Genomic DNA, 27384 nt, shown 5'->3' on the forward strand with positions numbered 1-27384 from the left:
TTATATTTCTAGAGGTAAGCAACATTTTCATTCAAATTAGTCTCCACCAATATTTCCCCAAGTTCAAAAATTACTAATTTAATTTTTTTTGACTTTTTAAGGAGCTTTTTAGCTTTGCCTAAGTCTTCATGTCATTTTATCAGCTTTGCTGACTGTTATAAACCCTGTATTATCTTCCTCAATTCTATATTATAATTTATAAGGCAATAAATAAATACATACATACATAATACATAAAGTTATCTACTTTTCTAATTCTCTTTTCTTGATGCTCATTCTTTTTATGCCTACAGAAACAATTGAAAAAGAAATATATATCCATATAAAATTTTTTCTTCTTTTCATACATATATATTTTTCCAAAATGAAACTTCAGTTTTTTAAATCATCCTGAACATTACCTTCTTCTTAAGATAAAACTGACTGCACGTTCCCTAACTTCAGACTATACTACAAAGCTAAAGTAATCAAACTGTATGGTACTGGCGCAAAAACAGACAGATAAGTCAAAGGAACAGAATAGAGAGCCCAGGAATGAACCCACACTTATATGGACAATTAATCTACAACAAAGAAGGCAAGAATGTACAATGGGGAAAACACAGCCTCTACAGTAAATGGTGTTGGGAAAAAGAGACAGCTATGTGCTAAAGAATAAAACTAGGCTACTTTCTCACACCATATGCAAAAACAAACTCAAAATGTATTAAAAACTTAAATGTAAGACCTGAAACCATAAAACTTATACAAGAAAACATAGGCAATACACTCTTCGACATTGGTCTTAGCAATATTTTTTTTTGATATGTCTCCTCAGGCAAGGGAAACAAAAGCAAAAATAAACAAATGGGAGTACATCAAACTAAGAAGCTTTTGCACAGCAAAGGAAACTATCAATAAAACAAAAATGCCACCTACTGAATGGGAGAAGATAATTGTAAATGAAATATCCAACAAGGGGTTAATATTCCAAAATATATAAATAACTCATAACTCAACATCAAACAACCCAATTAAAAATGGGCAGAGGACCAGAATAGACATTTTTCCAAAAAAGATATACAAATGGCCAACAGGCACATGAAAAGATCTTCAACATCACTAATCATCAGGGAAATGCAAATCAAAACCACAGTGAGATCTCCTCACACCTGTCAGAATGGCTATTATGAACAAGATAAGAAATAACAAATGTTGGTGAGAATGTAGAGAAAAGGGAACCCACGTGCATTGTTGGTAGAAATGTAAATTGGTGCAGCCAGTTTTTGAGGACTCTCCTTACAGTAAGGAGAGTCCTCAAAAAATTAAAAATAGAACTGTCATACGATCCAGTAATTCCACTTCTGGGTATTTATCTAAAGAAAATGAAATTACTGATTCAAAAAGATATATGCACCCCAATGTTCACTGCAGCATTATTTACAATAGCCAAGATATGGAAGTCAGAAGTGACCTAAGTGTCTATTAACAGCTGAATGAACAAAGAAGATGTGGTGTATATATGTATACATATACACACTATGGGATGTTGCTCAGCCATAAAAAGAAGGAAATCTTGCCATTTCCAACAAGATGGATGGACCTAGAGGTTATTATGCTAAGTGAAATAAGTCAGACAAAGACAAATACTGTATGATTTCACTTACGTGAAATCTAAATAACAAAGGAAGTGAACAAACATAACAAAACAGAAACAGTTATAGATACAGAGAACAAACAGGTGGTTACCAGAGGGGAGAGAGTTGGGAGAAGAAACGAATAGGTGAGGGAGATTGAGGTACAAACTTTCAGTTACAAAATAAATACGTCATGGGTATGAAATGTACAGTGTGGGGAATACAGCCAATAATTATGTAAAATCTTTGTTTTGTGACAGAGGACAGCTAGCCTAATCATGGTAATCATTTTGAAATGTATAGAAATAGTGAATCACCATGTTGTGTACCAGGAACTAACATAGAGTTGTAGGTCAGTTATACTTCAAAAACAAACAGACAAACTCACAGAAAAAGATCAAATTTGTGACTGCCAGAGTCAGGGGGTGAGTGGAGAGGGAATTAGATGAAAGTAGTCAAAAGGTACAAACTTCCAGTTAGAAGATACATAAATACTAGGGATGTAATATACAATATGATAAAGAGAATTAACACTGCTGTAGATTATATATGAAAGTTACGAGAGTAAGTCCTAAGAGTTCTCATCACAAGGAAAAATATTTTTTCTATTTCTTTAATGTATCTATATGAGAGGATGGATGTTCACTAAACCTATTGTGGTAATCATTTCATGATGTATGTAAGTCAAATCATTATGATGTACACCTTAAACTTGTACAGTGCTGGATTCAATTATATCCCAATAAAATTGGGGGAAAAAAGAAAGAAAGAAGCACTGGCCAAGGAGATAAGAGTCTGCATTATCGCTGACTCACTGCAAACTAATGAGCAAGCTACTGAACCTCTGGGCCTCAATTTCCTCATCAGTAACATAAGGGAGCTCCCATTGCTGGTGCTAAGGTCCATCCTAATTCTAGCATTGATCATTCTGTATGAGGAGCAATCAGGGGGCTGAGCAGAGAGGCCAGCAGGCCACTGGGGCAGAAGGTGACAATAGAACATTGTTGGCGCTGCTGCTCCTGTAATTCACAGGGCAAAACACAGGTGGTTTGGGACTATATTCCCAACATTACCGAGTGGCCAGATTATAAAAAATAGTGTGATGCTTGTAACAAACATATTTCTTATAAATATAAATCTTTTGGGGGGGTTGAGATGGTGAAGAGAGATTGAAAACAGAACTGACTGTAAATTGTAATTGTTCTTATTAATGGATAGTCTTCATTCAGAGGCAGAAAAGTCTATCCTATTCATGATCGTATAAAGCATCCATGGCCCTTTCTTACAATTTAACCATTAAAAACTTCACTGAACATCATCTAAAAAGAGAATAAAACCATGTAAGGTTATTTCTTCCCTATGAAGTAAAAAAGGTACATCTGTCATTTAACGTATATTCATTGATTAGCAGTGTATTCTGTGTTTAGACATCTGGGGATTTAAGTCCATATTGATAAGTTATCTCTATGTATTCTATCTAATTTATAAGTAAATACATATGTATATGTGTTTCATGTACTTTATTATTTATGTTTAAATGTTAAATTTTGTGGTAGGTGCTACTGTTTTGCTATTCCAGGTAACCAAGAGGAGATGCATAATGAGAACTTGAGGAGTCAGGGAAGCTCAGGAAACACTTTTAGGGCTGTCAAATACAGCAGCAACAGGATGATAGGTGCTATTATAGACAGTGCAAAAGAAAGAAATGGGCCTAAAATTGGATGGGGTGGAGATGGGGTGAGGTTTACAGATGTGGTGATTTCTAAACTGACTGTTGAGGATGTATAAGAATTAGTCAGAAATGGAAAAGGAGAAAGGATATTCAAGGCAGAAGGAAAAACATGAATTTAGATAAGGAGGTCCAGAAAAGCAAAGAATAATCTAGGATTGAAAATGATTGTATAGTGTCTGTTTGGAGATGGGGAATGGCTGATGATGAGGCTGGAAAGAGGAGAGGAGATGTCATGGAGGTCTTTGTATATCTTGATGAGAAATTTAATTTCTAGCTTTAACTTCCAATTGAGAAAGAACGAACAGTCATAAATGAAGAGGATGGAGGGGCAAGGCTTGTTGAAAAGAATAACACAAAAGTTAGAGAGACTACTAACTTAAAGCTGGATCTGACTTGAAATTGCTAACATATCTTCTCTCATATTTTTCCAAATAACGTCTTCTGAGCCAAAGACAAAGGAAAAAGGAAAAAAACACAAAAAACTCCAACATACCCCAAATTAAATTAACTAAAACTAACTGGTCGAACCTGTAATGAATCTCACTAGTTACAAAGTGTAATGAAGCTCAATAGAGAAATAATCCGTAGCCTGAGTCTAAATCCTTCAACACAGAATATTAAGCGATTATCGAAAAATAATGAGCTAGCTCTACATATGTTATAATGGAAGGCTAAGTATGGTATATCACTAAGAAAAAACAAACAAAAATTTTAAATAGCTAAGTAATATATAGAGAATGATCCCATCTTTGTAAACATATAGATGAGGGGGAAGAACTATGCATTTATGGATATTTGAAAGTATCTATAGAAGGAAGCACAAAGAAAGGTGCAAAAAGATATTAGAGAAAATTATAACATTGGTGGTCCAGGGTAGAGGAGATATCGAATTTCTTTATAAATCTTTGTATTGCTCAGTTTGTTACGGCAAGCATGCATTATTCTTTACATTTAAAATATGTAAATTACAAAAGCATAAGAAAATGTCATTGCAAATAATCCATGAAATAGTGAGAATATTACTTATCAAGACATAGGAAGTTTGCTGGAAGCCCTACTCATTGAAAAAAGATTCATAGGTTTAAATATGTTCCTTAGAGAAAAAATAATTTTAATTAAGTAAATAATTAATTCAATTTTAGAAAGAAAAAATTACCCAAAGTAAAGCAAGAAAAAAATCAGAACACTTAAAACATAATAAATAAGAATTGGACAATCAATTACAATACAACAAATAGAATACTTGTTTTCTTAAAGTGTTTCATAAATAAATATTGGCAAGTTAAATATAGAAAACACTGATAAATAAAATTTGAAACAAAAAGAAAGAAAAACCTACAGAGCTGTTTAAAAATATAGAGACAGAATACATACATTCTGTCAATCTGAGAAAATAAATGTTTATGGAAACATAAATTATCTAAATTGATATAAGTAGACAAAACCTGAACCAACAAATTAACATGGAAGAAATGGAAAAATATACCAAAGTTTTCAAATAGGTTCTAAGTAAAGATGATGTGTTGTTTTCTGTTATGATAATTTCCATGCTAAGTAAACCATTTACTCTTACAGAAAATAATGGAAAGCCAAGCAATTTGTATTTGAATGGAACACACCTAGGCTGTCAATAATTGGCAAATGTAATGGACACACATAAGCTCATTGTGGACATACACACGCACACATCTGCATAAAACCATGGTTCCACAATAGTCCAATCTCCAGTAAATTCAAATGAGAATACCTGATTTCATGAAAACAAATTCAATTGTTCATTAAGTGATTTAACTGCTGAGAAAAAAAATAGGGCTATCTCAGGATTGAAAAGATAGCTTAATATTAATAATTCTATGAATATAAAAGAAGGAAACTTTTGTATTATGAAAAATAGTATCTTGAACTACCAGCAAACATTTTAATGTGTGGTAGGGGCAATGAGCAAAAGTGTCCAAATGTGACCCTAGGAACTTACTTCAGCTTGTTAGACAATGAGCTGCCTGAGACCTGAGTACAATCTTCTCTCAGCAGGAGGAGATGGATGGATGAGTTCTCCAAGGATAGATGAGCTCCTTTTACTGAAAGGAGGGACAAAACACCTGTTATGAACCTCAGTGTCTCCAGAGGCAGGGAAGCTAGCTTTCTCAGACAACCTTGATGCTCTGGTTTCCACACTGTTCGAACACTGACGAGTTTCTTCTCATAGTTGCCCCCTAACAAGGAAAAGCAAAAGCAGGCCAGTATCCCTGGCATGCCTCTTAGTGGAAAGGTGGGAGAGAGAGAAAATAAAAAAATGCAGTGCAGTTCTAAAAAAGTTTCAGCAAAGCTGACGGGGAGTCCTTGAGCCAAGATCAAGAGTCAGAGGAGTTCTGTTTCCCAGGACGGGTCTGTCTGTCTTAGTATCCCTGCCATGCTCAGTCACTGGCTGAGAGCAGCTCATGGGAAGTGTGACCTCGGTGCCAATACCATGATGGATTTCAGAGGGCAATAACTGGGGATCTCTGTCAATTATGCTCCCTGCAATCATAGATCTAAGAGACTCATTCTCATGGCTGCCACAGTGTAGTTTTTAAATAAGAGAAAACCACGAGAATTTGTAGATATGCTTGGAAACCCCAAGAAGATTAACAGCAAAATATTTCTTATTTAAACGACAGTTTAAAATTCATATGAGGGGCTGCTGATGTTCTGGAATTAGGATAAAATTGCCTTGCAGGTAAGTGAGAACACTCCATGTGCTGTGCTTTAAGGTATGGTGCAGCAAGAACTTTATTTATTCATGATAGCTAATATCCAGGAATAATAATAATAAACCAAGCACCATATATAAGCCTCCAGAATCTCGTGACAATCTGTCCAGCTTTCATCTGCCATGCTAATAAGTAGAAAAACAGAAAGAATGTATTTTAAATAGATTATATCATAGCAGTTTTAGAATAGTAGAATATTAAAAACAGCAATATATCTAACAGAGAAAAATATAAATGAAAATGTCATTGTATATATGTGATGAAATAGTATAGCTATTTAATAAAACGATCATTTCAAAAAATTTTTGCTGAAATAGTAAAATTTTTACAGTAAGTCAAATTTAGCAGTATATAAATCTGTTTCTGAAGTGTGATCCTGGTTACACACATATACACACACACACACACAGAAAAGCAAATGCAAGGAAACAAGCATAAACACTTATGCATAATTTCTTGAGGGCTGAATTAGGAATAATGTGATGTTTATCCTTCATGCTTTTTTGCTCTTTTCAGATTTTTCCATTGCACATAATATGCAAAATCAGAAAATAATTTTATAAAATCATTTAAATTTTATAAAGTATTATAGTAGGAATGTGATCATCATTGATGCTGTTTGTCAAATATTTCTGGCCTCCCCCTTCTAAGCACATGGTAGGAATATACTTCCTGGTGACCTCTGACTAGATCAAAACATTGAATTGAGAGCAGAAGCATGATGTGTCACTTTCAGGCTGGGGCATTTAATTGTTGAGGTAACATACTGCCTGCTATGACCAGAAACATTGAAAATAGTGGCTGCTTCATGAGCCTGAATACCTGAGACACGACCATGAGCAAAGGAAGCCTCTCTAGCAACCAGTGATTGCCATGTAGTGTGAGTGAGAAATAAGCATGTGTTTCTTTAAGCATTGAGATATGCAAGTTGTACTTTCTATAACATAACCTGTCTGTTATGACTGACACAAAGTTGATTCCCAGAAAGGGGGTACTGCTATAACAAAAGTCTCAAATATGAGGCATTAGCTTGAGGACTAGGTAGCAGACATGGAAACAAACTGTTCCAACAATGTGCCCACAGTTAAGAAAGGGAGAGAGAGAGATCTCAAAAAATAACTATGAATAATACTCCTGTGATATTCTTGCCAAAAATGAATACCTTCAATCTAATCATGAGAAAACATCAGACAAACCCAAGTTAAGAAACATGTACAAAACACCTGACCAGTACTCTTCAGAAGTGTCAAGGTCATGAAAGAAAAATAAAAAGTTAAATATTGTCACAAATTAGAGGAGACTGAGCAGACATGACAAGTAATACAATATGGAGTCTTGGCTTAGATCCTGGAAGAGAAGAAAAACATTAGTGGGAACACTGATAAAATTTGAATTAAGTCTGTATCTAGTTAATATTGTTAATTTCCTGGTTTTGATAATTATACTATTGTTATATAAGATGTTAATATTGGTGGGAGTTGGATGAAAGGTATATGGGAACTCTCTGTACTATTTTGCAATTTTTATGTAAATTTTAATTTCAAAATAAAAGGTCAAAGAAAAAGTTGTAATAGGAGGGCTGAGTAGCTTTGTCAAAAATGTCATGTAAAAGTGAGTAAAGAATATTATGTCACACAAAAAACTAATAGGTGTGTGTGTATGTGTTTACACACGGAACAAACTGGAGTAGAAGAGAAAGAAAACACAAATTTGTAGTAAAATTTTTTACAGTTCTTTGAGACACAAAGCAATACTTGGGCTTTCAAACTTCTGAATAGACAAAGCAGGATGAGAAAGCTGAACAGCCCTCAAGAACAGCTTAGTCTGAAATCTCATTTCAAATGTGGGCAAAGATGGTAATAAAAATGTAAGAACCTACCACCGGACACAGAAAAGGGTTTTAAAAATCAATGGCTGGGGAGTTCCTTCTAGGGAGAAAATCTGGAGTCTAATCAAGGAATAGTCCCCACATTCAAATGTCTTCCCAGTGACGTGTCAGAATTGCTACCCAACTCTACAAGTCCCCTATCCTTTATTTTCTCATGAGGAGTGTTTACTGCAGTTATACTGAACTTGTTCCTTTATTGCATATGGTGGGATGGAGTAGGGAAATACCTTGTGTTTCTTTTTGTTCATAGATTTTGCCACATGTCAGTCTCCCTGATAGAGGTAACGCTGTGATCCTGGACACTGAAATTGATGTTTTGCCTAAAAGAGGCTTTTGGTTTATCTCCTTGGGGAGGAGACATAGATGTATTTTATATGAGAGAAAGAGGGTGAGCCAAATAGTATTCAATGATCAGTAGGTGGGGACTGTTTGTCAAACACCACTGTTTCTTCAGTTATTAGTGCTGTATGACAAATATTTCTGGTTATTTTCCCGTTTATATACATGATAGGACTGTACTTCCTGTTCTCTGTGCAGTTGGATAGGACTGTGTGATTAGATTTTAGCTGCTGCTGTGAGTATAAGCAGCGTTCGTCACTACTGAGCTGGCTCATTAAATTGCAGATGTGCTACCATACATAGATCCCTTTCTCCACTTTCCTCATGACCAGCAATATTCCAGATGGTGGTGGTTCTGTCAGCTTGACTCCGTGTGCAACTACCATGAACAAAAAGTGCTTCCCCCTATCCCTTCCCAGTGACCCAGAACAGACACGTAGAATAAACAAGATATCAACTTTACCATTATCATCATCTTTGGAGAATTGGGGAATTTTTGTTACTACGGAACAGCTTAGTCTATCTGACTGAGACAAACTATGTCTCAAATTACCATAGCATGTTCCTTTTATTTAAATCTTTAGAACTTAGTTCAGAATATTAAGTTATGTTTTATACTTAGAGGTAGACATAGCATTCAAGATTTAAAATATTCTAAGTTTCTGAATATCCATTATAAGATAGTCATATTTTCCACAACAGCAAAGTACTCAGCACAGGATAGGGACTTAGTAAATAATTTTTAGTGGGCTTCCCTGGTGGTGCAGTGGTTAAGAATCCACCTGCCAATGCAGGGGACACTGGTTCAAGCCCTGGTCCGGGAAGATCCCACATGCCGCAGAGCAACTAAGCCCGTGCACCACAACTACTGAAGCCTGTGCACCTAGAGCCCGTGCTCCGCAACAAGAGAAGCCACCGCAATGAGAAGCCCATGTCCCACTTGCTGCAACTAGAGAAAGCCCGTGCGCAGCAACGAAAACCCAATGCAGCCAAAAAGAAATAAACTAAATTAATTTTTAAAATATTAATATAATAATTTTTAAGGAATTTATGTATTAAAGCCATATATGTATTCATGAATATATATAGGAATGAAACAAAAAGAAGAAGTGTGTTCAATGTCTCATGGAGAATGAATAGTAGTGAAAAGTCCAAGAAAGATATCCATTTTCCAGTTAAAATCAATGTAAAATCTAATACTGAACAATTTCACGTAAGGAAGACATAGGCACCAGTGCCCAAGACTCAGGCTCAAGGTCACTCCCTGAAATTTGTATAAGAAACAGTAAATTTATGCCGATTTCATAGCAAGTCCAGCTAAGGGAAGACAGGTTCAAAAGAGTATTTTAAAGGTGAAAATAAAATGTGAAATCAAAATCAAAATGTATGTGTGTGTATGTGTGTGTGTTCACATCTAGGCTTACCTTTCTGCTGTATGTTGAGGTTAAATTTAGGAATCTACATAAAATAGCCTATAAGAAAGTATATTTACCCCAGAACAAATATATTAGGAAAACAAGAGTAATTGCTAAACATCATACATCATTTCGACCACAGTATTTCCTTTCATAATATGTAGATTACTTTTCACTTCCGTGAGTTAGTATACAATACTGGTAGAATTGAGAAAAGTAGGTCATTGGCCATGTCCAGATGGGCAAAGAAGTTTAGCTTGTGGAAAAGTAGGCCAATTGCGCCACAATTGAGACATCTGCCCACTTAATTACTGCTGCAATAAAAAGATATAGTCTTCAAATTTTCTTCTAGCCCTACTGTCACTGTAAAGTTTCACTATGACACAGTCTGTCAACCCCGAGGGCTAAAATTTTAACATGTATTTCCTGATAAATGTCATATTTGTCTATTTTACATGTTCAATAAGTGAGAATCTCATGCAAAAACTAAATCATCACATTATTGTCTCTTTGCTGAAAACTGTATTTCAATGTAAGGTGCAATCTGTAATTGACTCAATTTAATTCAGCCAGCTGTTGTATTTTAAGAACAATTTGTTTCCCTCAGCTTCTCTTTTCCACTTTTTTCCTTCCTATGTTTGTGAGTGAAAGAGTTATTCGGTCAGCAGGAAACATTCTTGAACATCAAATATTTAAAACTATGGAGCCAAAAATTTGAAATGGCACCCATGCTAGGCTTCTGCAAAGAACAGAGAATTTGAGTCATGAAGTAAATTTCTTTGGTTTGCTAAGAGGTGCATTTTAGCAACAACCAAAGAAGAAATTTAATAAGCTGTGAAATTTGTGTGGTGTGCATAAAAAATATTACCACACATGTGTGTCTTCTCTTTTTATAATCTAAATTTCTTCTGAAAACTGCTATGAAGATATTACTTTAAAAATAATAAGAAAGAAATAGCAAAGAAAAATAAGAGCATATAAATATGTTATTCTACTCCTTAAAAAAACCCAGCAACACGCAAATAAATAAGGTATGAGGAAATCTGTAGCATATTCTATAGCAAAGCAACGTTAATAGAATAAGGTTACATTTTAAATGTTAATAAGTTTTTCCCACTAGTATGTACAGTATTGCTTTGACATTTTATCTACTTAAGCACAGCATCTAGCTTAGTACATTGTATATAGTAGATGTGAAATAAATATTTGCTGAACTGATTTAAGTGAATTTTTATTTAAAATTTTAGTAAACACATAGAAACTTACTCTCTCATGAATATTTGCTCTTATTCATTGTTACATCTTAAAATATTCTTTTAATGAATATATTTCCCTAGGCAGAAAAGAATATCTTAAGGAAGTGCTTAGAATTTATCAAAGATTAAGTACAAGCACTTTCTAACTCTGTATAAGAAGAATCCTCAAAAATTAAGTAATATGTCTTCACTCACCGTCTAGCTGCACATCAAATGCTGATGTATCCAGTGTTCTTAGTATTTTATACATCTAATTCAGACCCTGGCAGAATTTCTCTCAATATGAAACATTTTTATTAAAGTATATTCCAAGAGGAGTTGTTTCCTGTGAGGATTTTGAGGTTTTAATTTTAACTTTTTTTTTTCTGGCCACACCACGCAGCATGTGGGATCTTAGTTCCCCAACCAGGGATCAAACCAGTGCCCCCTGCAGTGGAAGTGCAGAGTCCTAACCCCACTGGACCACCAGGGAATTCCCTTGAGGTTCTTTTTATTTTTTTTTTTTTTGGCTGTGTTGGGTCTTCATTGCTGTGCGCAGGCTTTCTCTAGTTGTGGCGAGCGGTAGCTACTCTTCATTGCAGTGGGCGGGCTTCTCATTGCATCATTGCAGTGGCTTCTCTTGTTGCCAAGCTTTCATTAAATGCTGTAAGGTAGAAAGACCCAGGGGATGAATTAAGGAGTAAGTATCTTAGATTTAGGTCAATAGAATTAAAACTCTTTCTCCCTGACATTCAATGCTGAGAGTATTTTCCACCTACCAGTTGGTAGAAGGCCTGACTCTCAGTGAATCCAGCACTTTGATAATCTTTTATATGGTGATTTAGCTCCCACTGCTCTTCAGTTAACCAGATCAGCAACTATAGATTTTTAGCTTCAACCTGCTTAAGTGTGTCAGCTCAGCCATAACTAAAATCTGCTTCCTTCAATAATGATATGTCTATCAAATTCTTTGATCATCACTTTCCCCTGAACTTCTTGGTATCACGTGAGTTTTGCCACACTTCTCTAGCCTCTCTGTGGTAAATGGCCTTTTGGTTCAATGGAGGGATGGCCAGCTTAGTAGGCTACCGACTTATGAAGAGCTCTGTGAGAGAGATGCCCTACAACTGAAAGGCATGTAATTTCTTTGGGGCTGAGATTTTGATTTGTTCCATTTTACTCTAATTCACTGGGGATTTGGGGATTGGGGCTTTTTTGTGGGGTTTTTTCACAAAGTTTGTTTGAGTTTTTATTTTTCCATGCTGTTTGTTCTCAGCTGTTTTCAGGGAAGAAGGTGACCCCATTTTATGCATGTATTCCTAATCTCATTAAATAATCAAGCCCTTGGAATATGAAGAAAGTAGAAAAGAAACATAGGATACCAATTTTTTTTTCAATTATCTGAGCAAGAAATGTGGGAGCCTAGAAGACTAAAACCATAGAACATGACTCAGAAGAAAAGCCAATTAGTTCCCAACCTCCTTATTTCATAGGCTAGGAAGCTGACAGAATCACATTTGTTTGTCCTAGATTTTGCCAATTTTCAGTTCTGGACAGGAGAAAATTACAAACATGTAAAAATAGTACTTTTAAATTAGGAGGAAAACTATTCCTAATACAGTTGACCTTTGAATAACTGCAGTTCCACATAGGTGGTTCCGCATCAGTGGATGTACCAATCACAGATTACATAGTACTGTAATATTTACTATAGAAAATAATCTGCCTATAAGTGGACCTGCGCAGTTCAAACCCACATCGTTCAAGGGTCAACTGCACATATGCCAAGAAGGACATGTGAGACAGAATTAGTTGAGTCTGTTCATTCAGAAGCAAAATGGTTCAAACAACTATTTATTGTATTATCTTTCAGTAAAGCTGGTTCAATCCCAGCAGATTCTGATGCCTAGAGCCTCATAAATATTAGTCACTCATTCGAAAATTGGTCCTGGATAGAAGGAACTTAGATGAAAAACAGCTGCTGTGATCTTTGGTCTTTTTAATTTCTTTAAAAAATCTGTCTGAATCAGCATGTTATTCATGGTGATATTAGTTTCTTTGAATATAGTGGGATAAAAAATGGAAATTGAAAGTAATAAGAGTATGAAAGTACAGAAGCAGATATTGTGGGCATAGGACTTCTAAAAATGTAATTTTTCAACCATGTGTGTTCTTAATACCTGGAATATCCACAAAGGAATGATCAAAGGAGCCATGCTTGATCCTAAAAGCATAACATATCCATGCTTATATTTTATTATATGAGCAAGGGTATCCCACAAAGAAATTAGAATGAAACATATAAAGGGAGGGTTGATAAGATGGCCACTTAATAGGAATGCTCTAGATAGAGATTTTAGCTTAGTTCAGAAGATGTACAGAACCTGATTTCCCTCAACACTGCAAGTAAGTGTTAAAATCTCCCACGCTAGTCAATTACAATGTTCGTTTTCCAACTGTTTTCAGCCTATGGGCAGTGAAGGTGGAATTAAAGAGCAATCACCTTAAAAAAAAGAGCTTAATGTAGTTTACAACTCTTTTTATATCATCTTCTTAAACGCCGAAATGCTTCATTCAATATAGTATAGCATAGACTATTTTTATAAGTCTCACTTATGAAACTGCAATCACTGTGCAATTAAAATACCACTGCAATTAAAGTGTGTGTAATGGAACATTCAGAAATGTACACATGACTTTCCTTTATAACCACCAAGGGAGACATTTTATATTCAAGCCTCCCAACTTATAAGATTCATTCAGCTAACAAGGGAACTTTATTCACACAATAGCATCATACATACACACATGCGCGCGCACGCACACACACACACACACACACACACACACACACACACACCCTTACTGTGGGGTGTTATATGTTTATAAACATCCAAAGGAAGATTTAAGAAGTTTATATTTTCAAAGTTTGAATTGCTATATGAAGATAAATTTCATCCAAAGGAAGATTTAAGAAGTTTATATTTTCAAAGTTTGAATTGCTATATGAAGATAAATTTCATTTGGTCTTGTTTACAGATTGTTCTTTTATATTTCTTTTTTTCCATAGAAAAAGAGAAAGTGAGCAGCATCGTGGCACCAGACATTATATTAATTGCTTTGTGTAAGTTATCTTAATTGATTCCCAAAACAGGTTGGCAAGGAAGTTCTCTTTTTGAAGTTTCATAGGGGAAGACACTGATGCTCAAAGAGGCTCACTTGCAGCTAATACGTTTTAGGGCTAGAACACAAACCTAAGTCTGTCCTGTCACAAAACCCTTGCCCAAATATGAACTTCACTCACCTAGCATTATTCCTACTATAAGTATATGTGGTTAAAGTACTTAGAAATGTGTTTTGGTTATTAGGTGGACCCTGTGTGACAAATTCCCCATGCATTTTGAATGTGTTTTACTTAAGTACAGAGAGACTCTTACAGGTGATCTAGTTTCAAATCCTTATTTTAAAGGAAAGATTTTGGGGATCTAGGGAGTTAAAGTGATTACTTCAAGTTCTCAGTAAGTGAAAAAGCAGGGTCAAGTTTAGAAACCCAGAACACCTAACAACCAGCATGCTGTTTGTAGTTTACAACTTGCCAAGAACCTTTGGTTTAATGTCTGCGTTAAGTACTGTAGACTCTAAATGTTAATCATAAATATTTTAGGCTATTAGTTCAACAAATCTGGATTGAGCAACTACATATACACCACAATAAGCACGAAGGGCGCAAATATTACTAGGCATTCCTATGTAGATCTTCCAAATAATCACATTTTAACTTTGTATAATAATAGTACCTACCTCATAAGGTTGTTGTGAGAATTAAATTAAGTAATTCATGCAGAATACTCTGAATAATTCATGGCCCATAGTTAATTGTTAAGTAGTATTATTGACAATATCACCAATATAGCCCTCATACTCTCTCCATCCACTATGTGTATGCACTTCTTATCTCCCCTGGAGGGATACCGGTCTATTTCCTAAAGCAGCTTACAAAACAAAAACGACTGTGATAGAGGAGTTAAGGAAATGGTACAGTGCATTTGATTTGAAAAAATCAAATTTAGATTTTTTTAAAAAAGATCTTCTCTTTAATTCTTTTTAAGCATTGTGGTAGCCTGCATGATTCCCACTCCCTTGTATTTCATGCCCTGTAAAATACCTTCCCCTTGAGTGTGGACAAGACCTGTGACTTGCTTCTAGCCATAGAATATGGCAAAGATAAAGGGACTTTGCAGATATAGTTAAGATCCCAAATCAATCCATACAGAATTAATCAAAAGGGAGATTAGCCAAGATGGGCCTGATTTAATCAGGTGAATGCTCTTTTAATATGGACTAGACCCAGAGTGGCTTGATGAAGTAAGTGGCCATGTTGGAGAAACCCATGAGTCATGGAAATGCAGTTATTAGCCTCTGGGACCTAAGGGAGGCTCCCATAGTTGACAGCCAGCAAAAAAGCCAGGGTCCTCAATCACACAGGTGCAAGGAAATTAATTAATTCTGCCAACAATTTGAATGAGCTTGGAAGCAGATTCTTCCCCAATCAGGCCTCCAAATTAGACACAGCCCATGATTGAAGTGCTGTGACCCTGAGCAGAGTACCCAGCTAAACCAGACCTGGACTCCGAACCCACTGAAATTGTGAGATAATAAGTATATGTTGTTTTAAGCTGCTAAATTGGTGATAATTTGTTACACAGCATAGAAAACTAATATGTGGTTATGTTTTATTTCATTTGTCCCTCTCTACAGCATATTGGTGTTGCAGGCTAGAAGGAAAGAATAAGATACTTTAATTTGAACATAAAGGGAACAATAGTTTTTTGGTTTACATTTTAATGAATAGAACTATGGAGATAGCAGTCCTTCGGTTTGAGCAGTAATTTCTTTGGAATTAAAAAGTTATCTCTGACAAAAGATTTTTCCATCCTTAACCAATTTCTTTCCCTGAAATGCCCACTCTTACCTTTTTCTATGGTTGAATGCAACGAAGGAAGTGTTCACATGCTACCATCCTAATGATAACACGTAATTGTCCAAACGCTTTCATATAAATGGTCTAATTTGAGTTTCATAACAATTTTGTGCGGTAGGAACAAAAGAATTGTTCAGGGGCATAGTTGTGAACCCACTGGTTATCCTTGGGCCTGGAAACATCAAAGGCCCTTAAGAAGTGCTAAAGTGAATGAAGATTACTTTTTCAGATAAAGAAATTGTAGTTCACAGAAAACAAATGACTTGCCCAGCAAAGCCTGTACACAAAAGTACAAGAATTAAAACTCATACCGTCTGCAACAGAGGACAAGAGTTGTTTTCTATAATAGCATTTTACCCCTGAAAAGGAAACACATTTAGCTATTAACAGCTATTAACCTTTTTTCTCAAATTTGCATCTCTCCTTAGCAAAGAACCCTGAAGGGGGAGGGAAGGAGAGATGAAAGGAATTATCATGGGTATGGAGTGCTGCCCAGCCTGTGGAACGCCTTGAATATCTAAGAACCAGCAGGATCTCAGTGGATGCCTCTAGGTAGAGTTGCCTTCTGACAAAGGGAAGATGAGTTGGTAAACAAAATGTTAAGGCTTTAAAGGAAAACTACCTGTTTATTTTTCTAGCACAGCCTTTCAAAATGCAAATCAATAATTGTGTTTCTAAAACATGAATTTCCAAAACCTTTGAAAAATAATTTTGCTTACTAACACTTTCTTTTTTTTGTAATATTTTTATTTGAACTTTTTTTTACATCATTATTGGAGTATAATTGCTTTACAATGGTGTGTTAGTTTCTGCTTTATAACAAAGTGAATCAGTTATACATATACATATGTTCCCATATCTCTTCCCTCTTGCGTCTCCCTCCCTCCCACCCTCCCTATCCCACCCCTCCAGGCGGTCACAGAGCACTGAGCTGATCTCCCTGTGCTATGCGGCTGCTTCCCACTAGCTATCTACCTTATGTTTGTTAGTGTATATATGTCCAAGCCTCTCTCTCGCTTTGTCACAGCTTACCCTTCCCCCTCCCCATAGCCTCAAGTCCATTCTCTAGTAGGTCTATGTCTTTATTCCTGTCTTACCCCAGGTTCTTCATGAAATTTTTTTTTCTTAAATTCCATATATATGTGTGTTAGCATACGGTATTTGTCTTTCTCTTTCTGACTTACTTCACTCTGTATGACAGACTCTGGGTCTATCCACCCCATTACAAATAGCTCAATTTTGTTTCTTTTTATGGCTGAGTAATATTCCATTGTATATATGTGCCACATCTTCTTTATCCATTCATCCGATGATGGACATTTAGGTTGTTTCCATCTCCGGGCTATTGTAAATGGAGCTGCAATGAACACTTTGGTACATGACTCTTTGTGAATTATGGTTTTCTTAGGGTATATGCCCAGGAGTGGGATTGCTGGGTCATATGGTAGTTCTATTTGTAGTTTTTTAAGGAACCTCCATACTGTTCTCCATAGTGGCTGTACCAATTCACATTCCCACCAGCAGTGGAGGAGTGTCCCCTTTTCTCCACACCCTCTCCAGCATTTATTGTTTCTAGATTTTTTGATGATGGCCATTCTGACTGGTGTGAGATGATATCTCATTGTAGTTTGATTTGCATTTCTCTAATGATTAATGATGTTGAACATTCTTTCATGTGTTTGTTGGCAGTCTGTATATCTTCTTTGGAGAAATGTCTGTTTAGGTCTTCTGCCCATTTTTGGATTGGGTTGTTTGTGTTTTTGTTATTGAGCTACATGAGCTGCTTATAAATTTTGGAGATTAATCCTTTGTCAGTTGCTTCATTTGCAAATAGTTTCTCCCATTCTGAGGGCTGTCTTTTGGTCTTGTTTATGGTTTCCTTTGCTGTGCAAAAGCTTTTAAGCTTCATTAGGTCCCATTTGTTTATTTTTGTTTTTATTTCCATTTCTCTAGGAGGTGGGTCAAAAAGGATCTTGCTGTGATTTATGTCAAAGAGTGTTCATCCTGTTTTCCTCTAAGAGTTTGATAGTTTCTGGCTTTACATTTAGGTCTTTAATCCATTTTGAGCTTATTTTTGTGTATGGTGCTAGGGAGTGATCTAATCTCATACTTTTACTTGTACCTGTCCAGTTTTCCCAGTACCACTTATTGAAGAGGCTGTCCTTTTTCCACTGTACATTCTTGCCTCCTTTATCAAAGATAAGGTGACCATATGTGCGTTTATCTCTGGGCTTTCTATCCTGTTCCATTGATCTATATTTCTGTTTTTGTGCCATTACCATACTGTCTTGATTAATGTCGCTTTCTAGTGTAGTCTGAAGTCAGGGAGCCTGATTCCTCCAGCTCCATTTTTGATTCTCAAGATTGCTTTGGCTATTCGGGGTCGGTCTTTTGTGTTTCCATACAAATTGTGAAATTTTTTTGTTCTAGTTCTGTGAAAAATGCCAGTGGTAGTTTGATAGGGATTGCATTGAATCTGTAGATTGCTTTGGGTAGTAGAGTCATTTTCACAATGTTGATTCTTCCAATCTAAGAACATGGTATATCTCTCCATCTATTTGTATCATCTTTAATTTCTTTCATCAGTGTCTTACAATTTTCTGCATACAGGCCTTTTGTCTCCTTATGTAGGTTTATTCCTAGATATTTTATTCTTTTTGTTGCAATGGTAAATGGGAGAGTTTTCTTGATTTCACTTTCAGATTTTTCATCATTAGTGTATAGGAATGCCAGAGATTTCTGTGCATTAATTTTGTATCCTGCTACTTTACCAAATTAAAACACTCCCTAACACCATACACAAAAATAAGCTCAAAATGGATTAAAGACCTAAATGTAAGGCCAGAAACTATCAAACTCTTAGAGGAAAACTTAGGCAGAACACTCTGTGACATAAATCACAGCAGGATCCTTTTTGACCCACCTCCTAGAGAAATGGAAATAAAAACAAAAATAAACAAATGGGACCTAATGAAGCTTAAAAGCTTTTGCACAGCAAAGGAAACCATAAACAAGACCAAAAGACAACCCTCAGAATGGGAGAAACTATTTGCAAATGAAGCAACTGACAAAGGATTAATCTCCAAAATTTATGAGCAGCTCATGTAGCTCAATAACAAAAACACAAACAACCCAATCCAAAAATGGGCAGAAGACCTAAATAGACATTTCTCCAAGGAAGATATGCAGATTGCCAACAAACACGTGAAAGAATGCTCAACATCATTAATCATTAGAGAAATGCAAATCAAAACTGCAATGAGATATCATCTCACACCAGTCAGAATGGCCATCATCAAAAAATCTAGAAACAATAAATGCTGGAGAGGGTGTGGAGAAAAGGAAACACTCTTGCACTGTTGGTGGGAATGTAAATTGATACAGCCACTATGGAGAACAGTATGGAGGTTCCTTAAAAAACTACAAATAGAACTACCATATGACCCAGCAATCCCACTCCTGGGCATATACCCTAAGAAAACCATAATTCACAAAGAGTCATGTACCAAAATGTTCATTGCAGCTTTATTTACAATAGCCAGGACATGGAAGCAACCTAAGTGTCCCTCAATAGATGAATGGATAAGGAAGATGTGCCACATATATACAATGGAATATTACTCAGCCATAAAAAGAAATGAAGTTGAGTTATTCGTAGTGAGGTGGATGGACCTAGAGTCTGTCATACAGAGTGAAGTAAGCCAGAAAGAGAAAAACAAATACCGTATGCTAACACATATATATGAACTCTAAGGAAATTTAAAAAAAGGTCATGAAGAACCTAGGGGTAAGATGGGCATGGAGACGCAGACCTGCTAGAGGATGGACTTGAGGATGTGGGGAGGCAGAAGGGTAAGCTATGACAAAGCGAGAGAGGCTTGGACATATATACACTAACAAACGTAAGGTAGATAGCTAGTGGGAAGCAGCCGCATAGCACAGGGAGATCAGCTCAGTGCTTTGTGACCGCCTGGAGGGGTGGGTGGAATAGGGAGGGTGGGAGGGAGGGAGACGCAAGAGGGAAGAGATATGGGAACATATGTATATGTATAACTGATTCACTTTGTTATAAAGCAGAAACTAACACACCATTGCAAAGCAATTATACTCCAAAAAAGATGTTAAAAAAAAAAGTATGTCAAATATAAACAAATCCGAACTTAGGGAGCGATTTTAATTAGAAGGAATTACAATTGCAGTTGTGAGAGCTCTCCAATCTCAGAAATCTGGGTTTCAAAATCAAGCAGAGCAAATTTTTCTTCCACAGTGTAAAGGAGGGGTAAGCAGAGACAAGCATAATCTTTTAAGGGGACTCTGGACAAGCAAGGAGAAATGACTGGTGGGGTTTCATTGGAAAAGAGTCTCCCTGTGGTCATCTGATTCCCAGGAGAAGCTGATAAGTGTGGGGTAGGGGAACAGGTTCCATTTTTTTTAGTGCTTCCTAAGGCTTTGGAGCAAGCTGCGCTCAGCAGACTGTAGGAAGGAGATAAGCCTAACTAAAGTTTGGTCAAGACAAATTGGAGGGTAAGAAATGGCCAATTGTGAATATTTGGTCAAGCACAACTGGGCAGTTTTGGGTTCTGAGGATCCGCCAGTGTCTTGGTGAGAAAGATAACGGTGAATCTTTTATTTTGAACACTTTGTCACTTCTGGCTGCCAATTAAGGGATTCAGTGTTTAATCTCTAGTCCCTTAAATTTAACGTATGTATCTCCTCCTATGGAATACCCCGTTTTTAGATGTTATTCTTTTCTTTTAGTATAAAATGGCTCAAATTCCAGTTCCATGAATAGTGGGAAACAGCCATGGGCAGAAATCAATGAGGTTTTCTTGGGAGGGAGAAGAGAAGAAGAACTTTCCCTGCTTCTCCACCACTATCTAACTCTCCGCTGAAAATTTGAGCTTCAGAGCTTCGGTCCTACCATTAGGGGAAAGAAAAAAATGCCTTACAAATTCCCCATGAAATTCTCTCTCTAATACCCCTGCTTCTGCAACCTCTACTTGTTTTTATACACTGAAGCTGGTGAGCAAGTTGGTATTTACATACCTCCTTTAAAAGCCCTGCAGAGATGGTCTTCTCCTAATTTGGGAATAGGAGGTTATTGCTACTTAATATCCTGTGGCCTCAGACACAAATATTAAAATAGTTCCATTTAACATCCAGCTTTCACATTCTTCATATTGTGAATGGGTTCTTCATAGAAAAGTCAAAGCAGTTAAGTAAACATACACTGGAAAAATTATAATTAAATTATCACATACAATAATTTAAAATGCCACAGCTATTGAATATGTGGAAAGTACTGTGATAAGAACAGGAGAGTGTCATGGGGAAAGTTACAAAGAAAAAAGATTAGTTGGCACTTAATTTTTAGTGTGTCAATCACTGGTTTTTGGAACACATTTTTACATTATTAATCTTCAAACCTGCACATCACGGAGAACTATTCGTGTTGATAACAATGTAGTTTCCTTTCAGATCGACAGCCACTGCAAGAATGCCTTTTAGATGTATTATTGTTCTTATCCATCAAACCAGAGCTATCTTAATAGGCAAACTAATGAGATTTGTCAAGATTTTATTTATTTTACTCATAAATGGTGGCCAGCATTTCAGAATTGTAACAGGGCAAGGAAACAGTTTCTTCATAATAAATCTAAAGAGATCCAGCTTAATTTAACTTAAAAATATTAATTTTACAAAATTAACTGGTACTAATCAAAAATAGCAAAAAATACATTTAGCAAATATTCAAAATAATATTACCTGTAGAAATCTAAATTGTTGATATTAGAGCCACCAAAATATTTTTGTTACAATAGGATATCCCTTAAACATCTTCATCTAGAACGAGAAATATGCTGCTAATGCCCAAGTGATAGAGAATCTGTGCCCATACTGCCTGCCATTCCATGATTCAGGCCAAAATGAAGGCAGGTCTTTGCTAATACGTAAATTGTTTATTCTAGGGCTTTCCACTGGAAAGAAGAGAAATGCTTAATTAGTATGCTCTAGACCAAACTGCATATTTTGTATTATGCATTTCATAATCACTTCACCTTTAACATTTTAATTAATTAAAACTATAAAGTTAATTATAGAAATAAAATTAAGTCATGGAGGTAACAATTTTCCCATATTTTTGTGACTATCTCTATTTGATACAGCTACAGAGTGAATTAGGGAGGGCTACAATATATATTTGCTCCCTACCTCTTGAGAGATAGGCTTAAACATTTACATTGGATAAAAGCCCTTTTAGGCTGCCTTCAGTGCATCATCAAGGATTCATTCTGGAGTTTTCATGTCAGTTAGGCAACATTACTCTTTGAAGGACTCAGATGTGAGGCACTGTTTTATGTTCTATAGAAAGATATGTCTGCCTTCAAAAATCTAATGATCATTTGAGGTAGAGAGCATACATAGTGAACAGGTATAATCCAAATGTATTAGCAAGTTCTGAGAACAAAACATAGAGAACTGATATTACTGATGATGTTATACATGGCCTTTGGACCAAAATTCTAAAGTCAAGCAAACATTACACTTTTGATCTTTGTTTCTGGCTGCAGGTAGTGTATCATAGCAATTATGCAAACCAAACAAAACATATAGTTAAAAAACCCCACCAGCTTTAAACAAACAAACTGAGATAAATCTTGGGCAGTAGGTCTACAAGTAGGATAATTTTTAAATCTCTCTGAGCCTTTTCTTCCTCTGAAAAATGTGAAAAGTTATCTGTCTCCTAAAACAGAATTATGCAAAGATCTGTGCCTGACATATTGTAGGCATTCTATAAATGTAGCTCTTATTACACTGCATATAGTAACATTTGCTGACAAATACATAACTGGGGGAAATGGTGTACATGAAAGCACAAAGCAACTTTTTCTTGAAAAACAACTGAAGAGAATGAAAAGAAGCTAAAATAAGAGAGTATGTAATCAGCTCTAAAACTACGGAAGGAGTTTAAAACTTAGGTTCCAAGCTTAGAGAATGTAATTTAACAATTTGGTTTATATTGGCAATGAAATTCTAAAGCTCCACTTTTAGAAAGGAAGGCATAGAGGAGTAAGTAAATGAGTAAACAAAAAAGAAAAAAATTACTAATATATCCCAATATAAAAAGCATATTTTTGGCATGACAATGCCTCCTCATAGAACTTAGGCAGAAAGTCTTCCCACAGAACCTAGTGCAATGAGAAAGATAAAATGTGTGAAATGATTGAAGAGAAATTCTAAGCCTGCACTAGAAGTTTAACCAAGCCATAACATTTTTTTCTATCCATTTGTTTTCAGCTCCTCAGCTCATGGTCTAAGATGAAAATTCATCCAGTATCCATGTAGATAGTGAAGAAAGCCAAAGTGAAACCTATTACACCATTTTGGTGCCAGGAGTGGGCCCAGAGAGAATTCCCCAAACTAGCATTTAAAAATAACTGTAGGGCTTCCCTGGTGGCGCAGTGGTTGAGAGTCCGCCTGCCGATGCAGGGGACACAGGTTCATGCCCCGGTCCGGGAAGATCCCACATGCCGCGGAGCGGCAGGGCCCGTGAGCCATGGCCACTGAGCCTGCACGTCCAGAGCCTGTGCTCCGCAGCGGGAGAGGCCACAACAGTGAGAGGCCTGCGTACCGCAAAAATAAATAAATAAATAAATAAAAATAACTGTATACATGTATTCCTCAATATCCATATGCTGATTCATGGATAAGTAGGGGAAATAAAATTGGGAACTATGTAAAATTATAAAAGGAGAAGAGAGGATGAAGAAGCAGCGGGAGGAGGAGGAAGAAGTAGAGGATTCTCCAGAGAGAGGATGAAGGGAGAAGGAAGGAAGGCAGGAAGGCAGAAGAAATTAGGAAAAAGAGAGACAGAGGAGTGGAGCTCACCCTAGAAGTATTCTTTTAAAAAAGAAAAAAAAAACGAAAGGAAAAGAATATAAAAGGCAAAAGTTTAAACAACCCTTCACAGTTTCAAGGAAATTAAAAGGAAAACTACCACTATGAAAATAAGACTATGAGTTATAAGATAATGTAAAAACAGAATAAGATAAAAAGGGCACTTCCAAAATTAAGGAATTAAACAGAGAAGAAAAGATGGAAATTTAAAATGCATGTCAAAGCAGTGAAGAGCAAAAACAAAGCTGCCAAGAAGTGAATCAGTGACCTAAAAGTAAGAATTGGTAAAAGTCACAGAGAGAGTAAAGAGAGGGTAGCGGGTGGCCTGAAAAACAAAATGAATACATGGAATAGAAAATAAATGTTTTAAGAATATGACGTAAGGGAATTTTTCTATAATAAAAAAAGACGAGATACTCAATCTGAAAGTGTTCACTGTGTACCAAGACAATTCATAAGAAATATTAGTGCTAATATATATCCTAGTGAAATGACTAAACAACAAAGATAGAGCCCCATAAGCCTTTAGTCAGAGAAATAAGACCATTAAGTTGGTGAAAAATGTTAAGATGGACTACTAGTTCTATTCAAGAGCATTAGACTTAAGAAGTAAAAACAGCAATATCTACTGGATTTTTAAAAAAAGTAACATTGCCCCCCCAACTTTTAAAAGTTGATATGTGCATTATAGAACCCAACAAGCAAAGGACATAAAGAAACATCCATAATCACAAGGAGTTTACAGTTTGACTTGAACTTCTAGTCCTGTGTGTGTGTGTGTGTGTGTGTGTGTGTGTCTGTACATTTACACAGTGACACACGGTTTTGTGCTTGAGATCATATAGTATGCATCATTCTTTTTCACATATAAAGATATTTACCAGTTGAAAGCCCAAAGGCCATGACTATTTGGATAACCAAGAATATAATACACCAATTTCAATCAGGATAGACATGCAATCTTGTCTTTCTGATGGTCAAATATTGCTTAAATGACAAAAATGACAAGCCTCTGGATAAACAAATATTGGCAGAGATACAATTAAAATAGTGCATTCCCTTAATGTTCAATTTAAAATGAAACACAAAGCAAAGGAGTACAATAAGTTTAATGCTTATAAGAGAATTATCAGGTCTATACTATTAAAATAATATGTAGAAGGTGTTTCTATTGAGTTGCTTTACAATGTATTCATATAGTATGCACACATACATCAGTCTTCTCCTCCCTCTTTGCCTGACCCAGTACCTAAGTACAGTAGGTACTGCTCAAAGAGAAGGTTTAGCCATTCCCTTCCCTTAACAGAGTTCATGCAAATTTTAACCAAAAAACCCCCCACATATTAATGAAGTGTGTCACTTTACTATTTCTACTTTTAACATACTTTGTGCATCTCAGAACATGTAGAAAGACTAGATATTTCATAGAAGGGCATAACATAGTCAACTATACACACAATAGTGAGGATTAATATCTTGCCTTTGCAATTCTCTCTTCCAATGTCCTTCAACCCAATGCTCAAAAGTTGATAGTATACTGCTCACAGAAGTGCTTTAGCAATTACATTTCCAAAGAAAATATTTCCCATCAATATTTTCACAGCTATTCAAAAGTCTTATTTTACTACCACTACTTTAAATACACTGGGCATTTCTAAATATCTAGAAAAGTTATCTATCTAAAATAAGAACTTATTTGTCCACATTATACACAGTACCATTAAACAAAAATTCACATGTAACAAAATGATAATGGTCCAAGGTGACTGCTCACTGTGACCTTCCTGGACCTCAACCATGTCCTCCTCACCTCCTCCTCTATACCACTAATACAGTGGACAAGTATAGACAAGTATACTGCTCAGAGGCAGCTGAACAAATTCAAATTCATTTCCAAAAGTATTTTACGGAGGACAAGATTTCCTATGAGTTTCAATATAAAGTACACAAATGGGCTAATTTTATTCATACAACTAAGAATTCGTACAATTCTTAAACATCTGGATACTAGATGTTGCAAGCTGGGATTTATTTGTCCGTTATGGACTATAAACAGAGCAAAACAAAATGCAGCTCAAAGAGGAGGTTTAGTCATTTTGTAACCAAAAGATAAGACTTCATACGAATTTTAATAAAATAGTAACAAAATATGTTCTTTTACTACCTCTACTTTTAACATAGTTTGTGCCTCTCAGAAAATTTGGAACATGAAGAAAGATATTTCAAAAAAGGGCATCACCTTATCAACTACGTATACAGAAGGGAAATAAAATGCATACACAGAACAATGGTTATAACATGAAAATATCCTCTAAATATGAATTCTTTCCTTTCTTTCTTTCCAAGACCTTTTGCTCCACCCTTCTAACCCACCAAATAAATGTGGTCCTGTGTTGCTCCTAGTGTCTATTCTGTTGGTGGCCGAAAGATTCCGTTTCCGAAAGTCATGCCAGAAATCATTTGTTTTTTTAAGATTTTTTTTTTAAACAAGAAGTTCACTTAATAAGACCTGTGAGGGACTTCCCTGGCGGTCCAAGACTCCCCACTTCCACTGCAGGGGGCATGGGTTCCATCCCTGGTGGGGGAAATAAGATCCCTCATGCAGCCAGGCGCAAGCAAAAATAAAAATAAATAAGACCTGTGATTTCTAACTCTATTTTTTATTCAGTGTCAGCAACCTCTTTAGGTCTAGAAGCCTCGATGTAGCACAAAAAGAATTTTAACTTGTCTCCTAAAAGGTTGGGAGAAAAACTGAGAGAAGTCTTTTTATACTATATGAATTAAGCCTTTTATAAACGGCTAGTACATCTTTTAAAACGTTGGGCCCTCTCTGCTAGCCCAAGGCAGTACATTGTTCTATCTTTCCCCTCACCCACTCTCCAGACCTGGTAACAGGCCTTCCATCCACCACTGCAATCAGGTCACTGGAACAGGCCGTCGCTGCCTCTGGGACTGGCTGGGTCCCCAGCGCGTGAGGAGACCAGCGCAAGAGTCCCCAGTGGCCAGAGCACGGGCAGGCTGGTGACTGCAGAGCTTCCGGAACCCTTGTGGGTCGGCACGCGTGTGATCGGAAGAGCCCCCGGGGGCACCAGCTCAAAGGCCGGAAGTGGCCGGAAGAGCAGTGGGTCGTTTGCGTGAGATCCGAACGGTGACTGGAAGGTGCTTCAGCGCTCAAGCAGGTAAATGGCTGGAAGGGCCTGGGTGCCACAGTGGGCGGGCTTGGTGGTGGCATGAGGGGTCCCCAGGGTCCTCACTGCATAGGCTGTACAGTCTCTGAAAGGGAAACCGGGTTCTGAGCTCAGGGTCGGATCAGTGACTGGAACGGACCCCACTGCATCAGCGTGTGGCAAGGATGGTTGCTGATAAGGCCCTAGGTTCCATACCACGTGGGCAGGTTGGTGACTGGAAGGAACCCCGGGGCACCAGCACGCGGTAAGGATGGTGGCCAAAAGGAAAAGCCTTAGACCCCAGAATGGGGGCAGGCCAGTACCTGGTAACCAGACAGCCCTAGCACGCCGGGGTTGGGGGG

At 36.6% G+C, this 27384-nt stretch overlaps 1 protein-coding gene across 1 annotated transcript in view; it reads right to left on the reverse strand.

Moving 5' to 3' along the window:
• The window catches only part of LOC136142035 (melanoma-associated antigen B10-like), a 92967-nt gene extending 65880 nt beyond the window's left edge, over nucleotides 1-27087 (reverse strand). Inside the window, exon 1 of the mRNA XM_065900136.1 lies at nucleotides 26728-27087. Coding sequence (XP_065756208.1) covers nucleotides 26728-27087 — 360 coding nt within the window. The remainder of the gene's footprint in view (nucleotides 1-26727) is intronic.
• Between the last annotated feature and the right edge of the window lie 297 nt (nucleotides 27088-27384).

Source organism: Phocoena phocoena, chromosome X (assembly GCF_963924675.1).
Source record: "Phocoena phocoena chromosome X, mPhoPho1.1, whole genome shotgun sequence".
NCBI classification, from domain to species: Eukaryota; Metazoa; Chordata; class Mammalia; order Artiodactyla; family Phocoenidae; genus Phocoena; species Phocoena phocoena.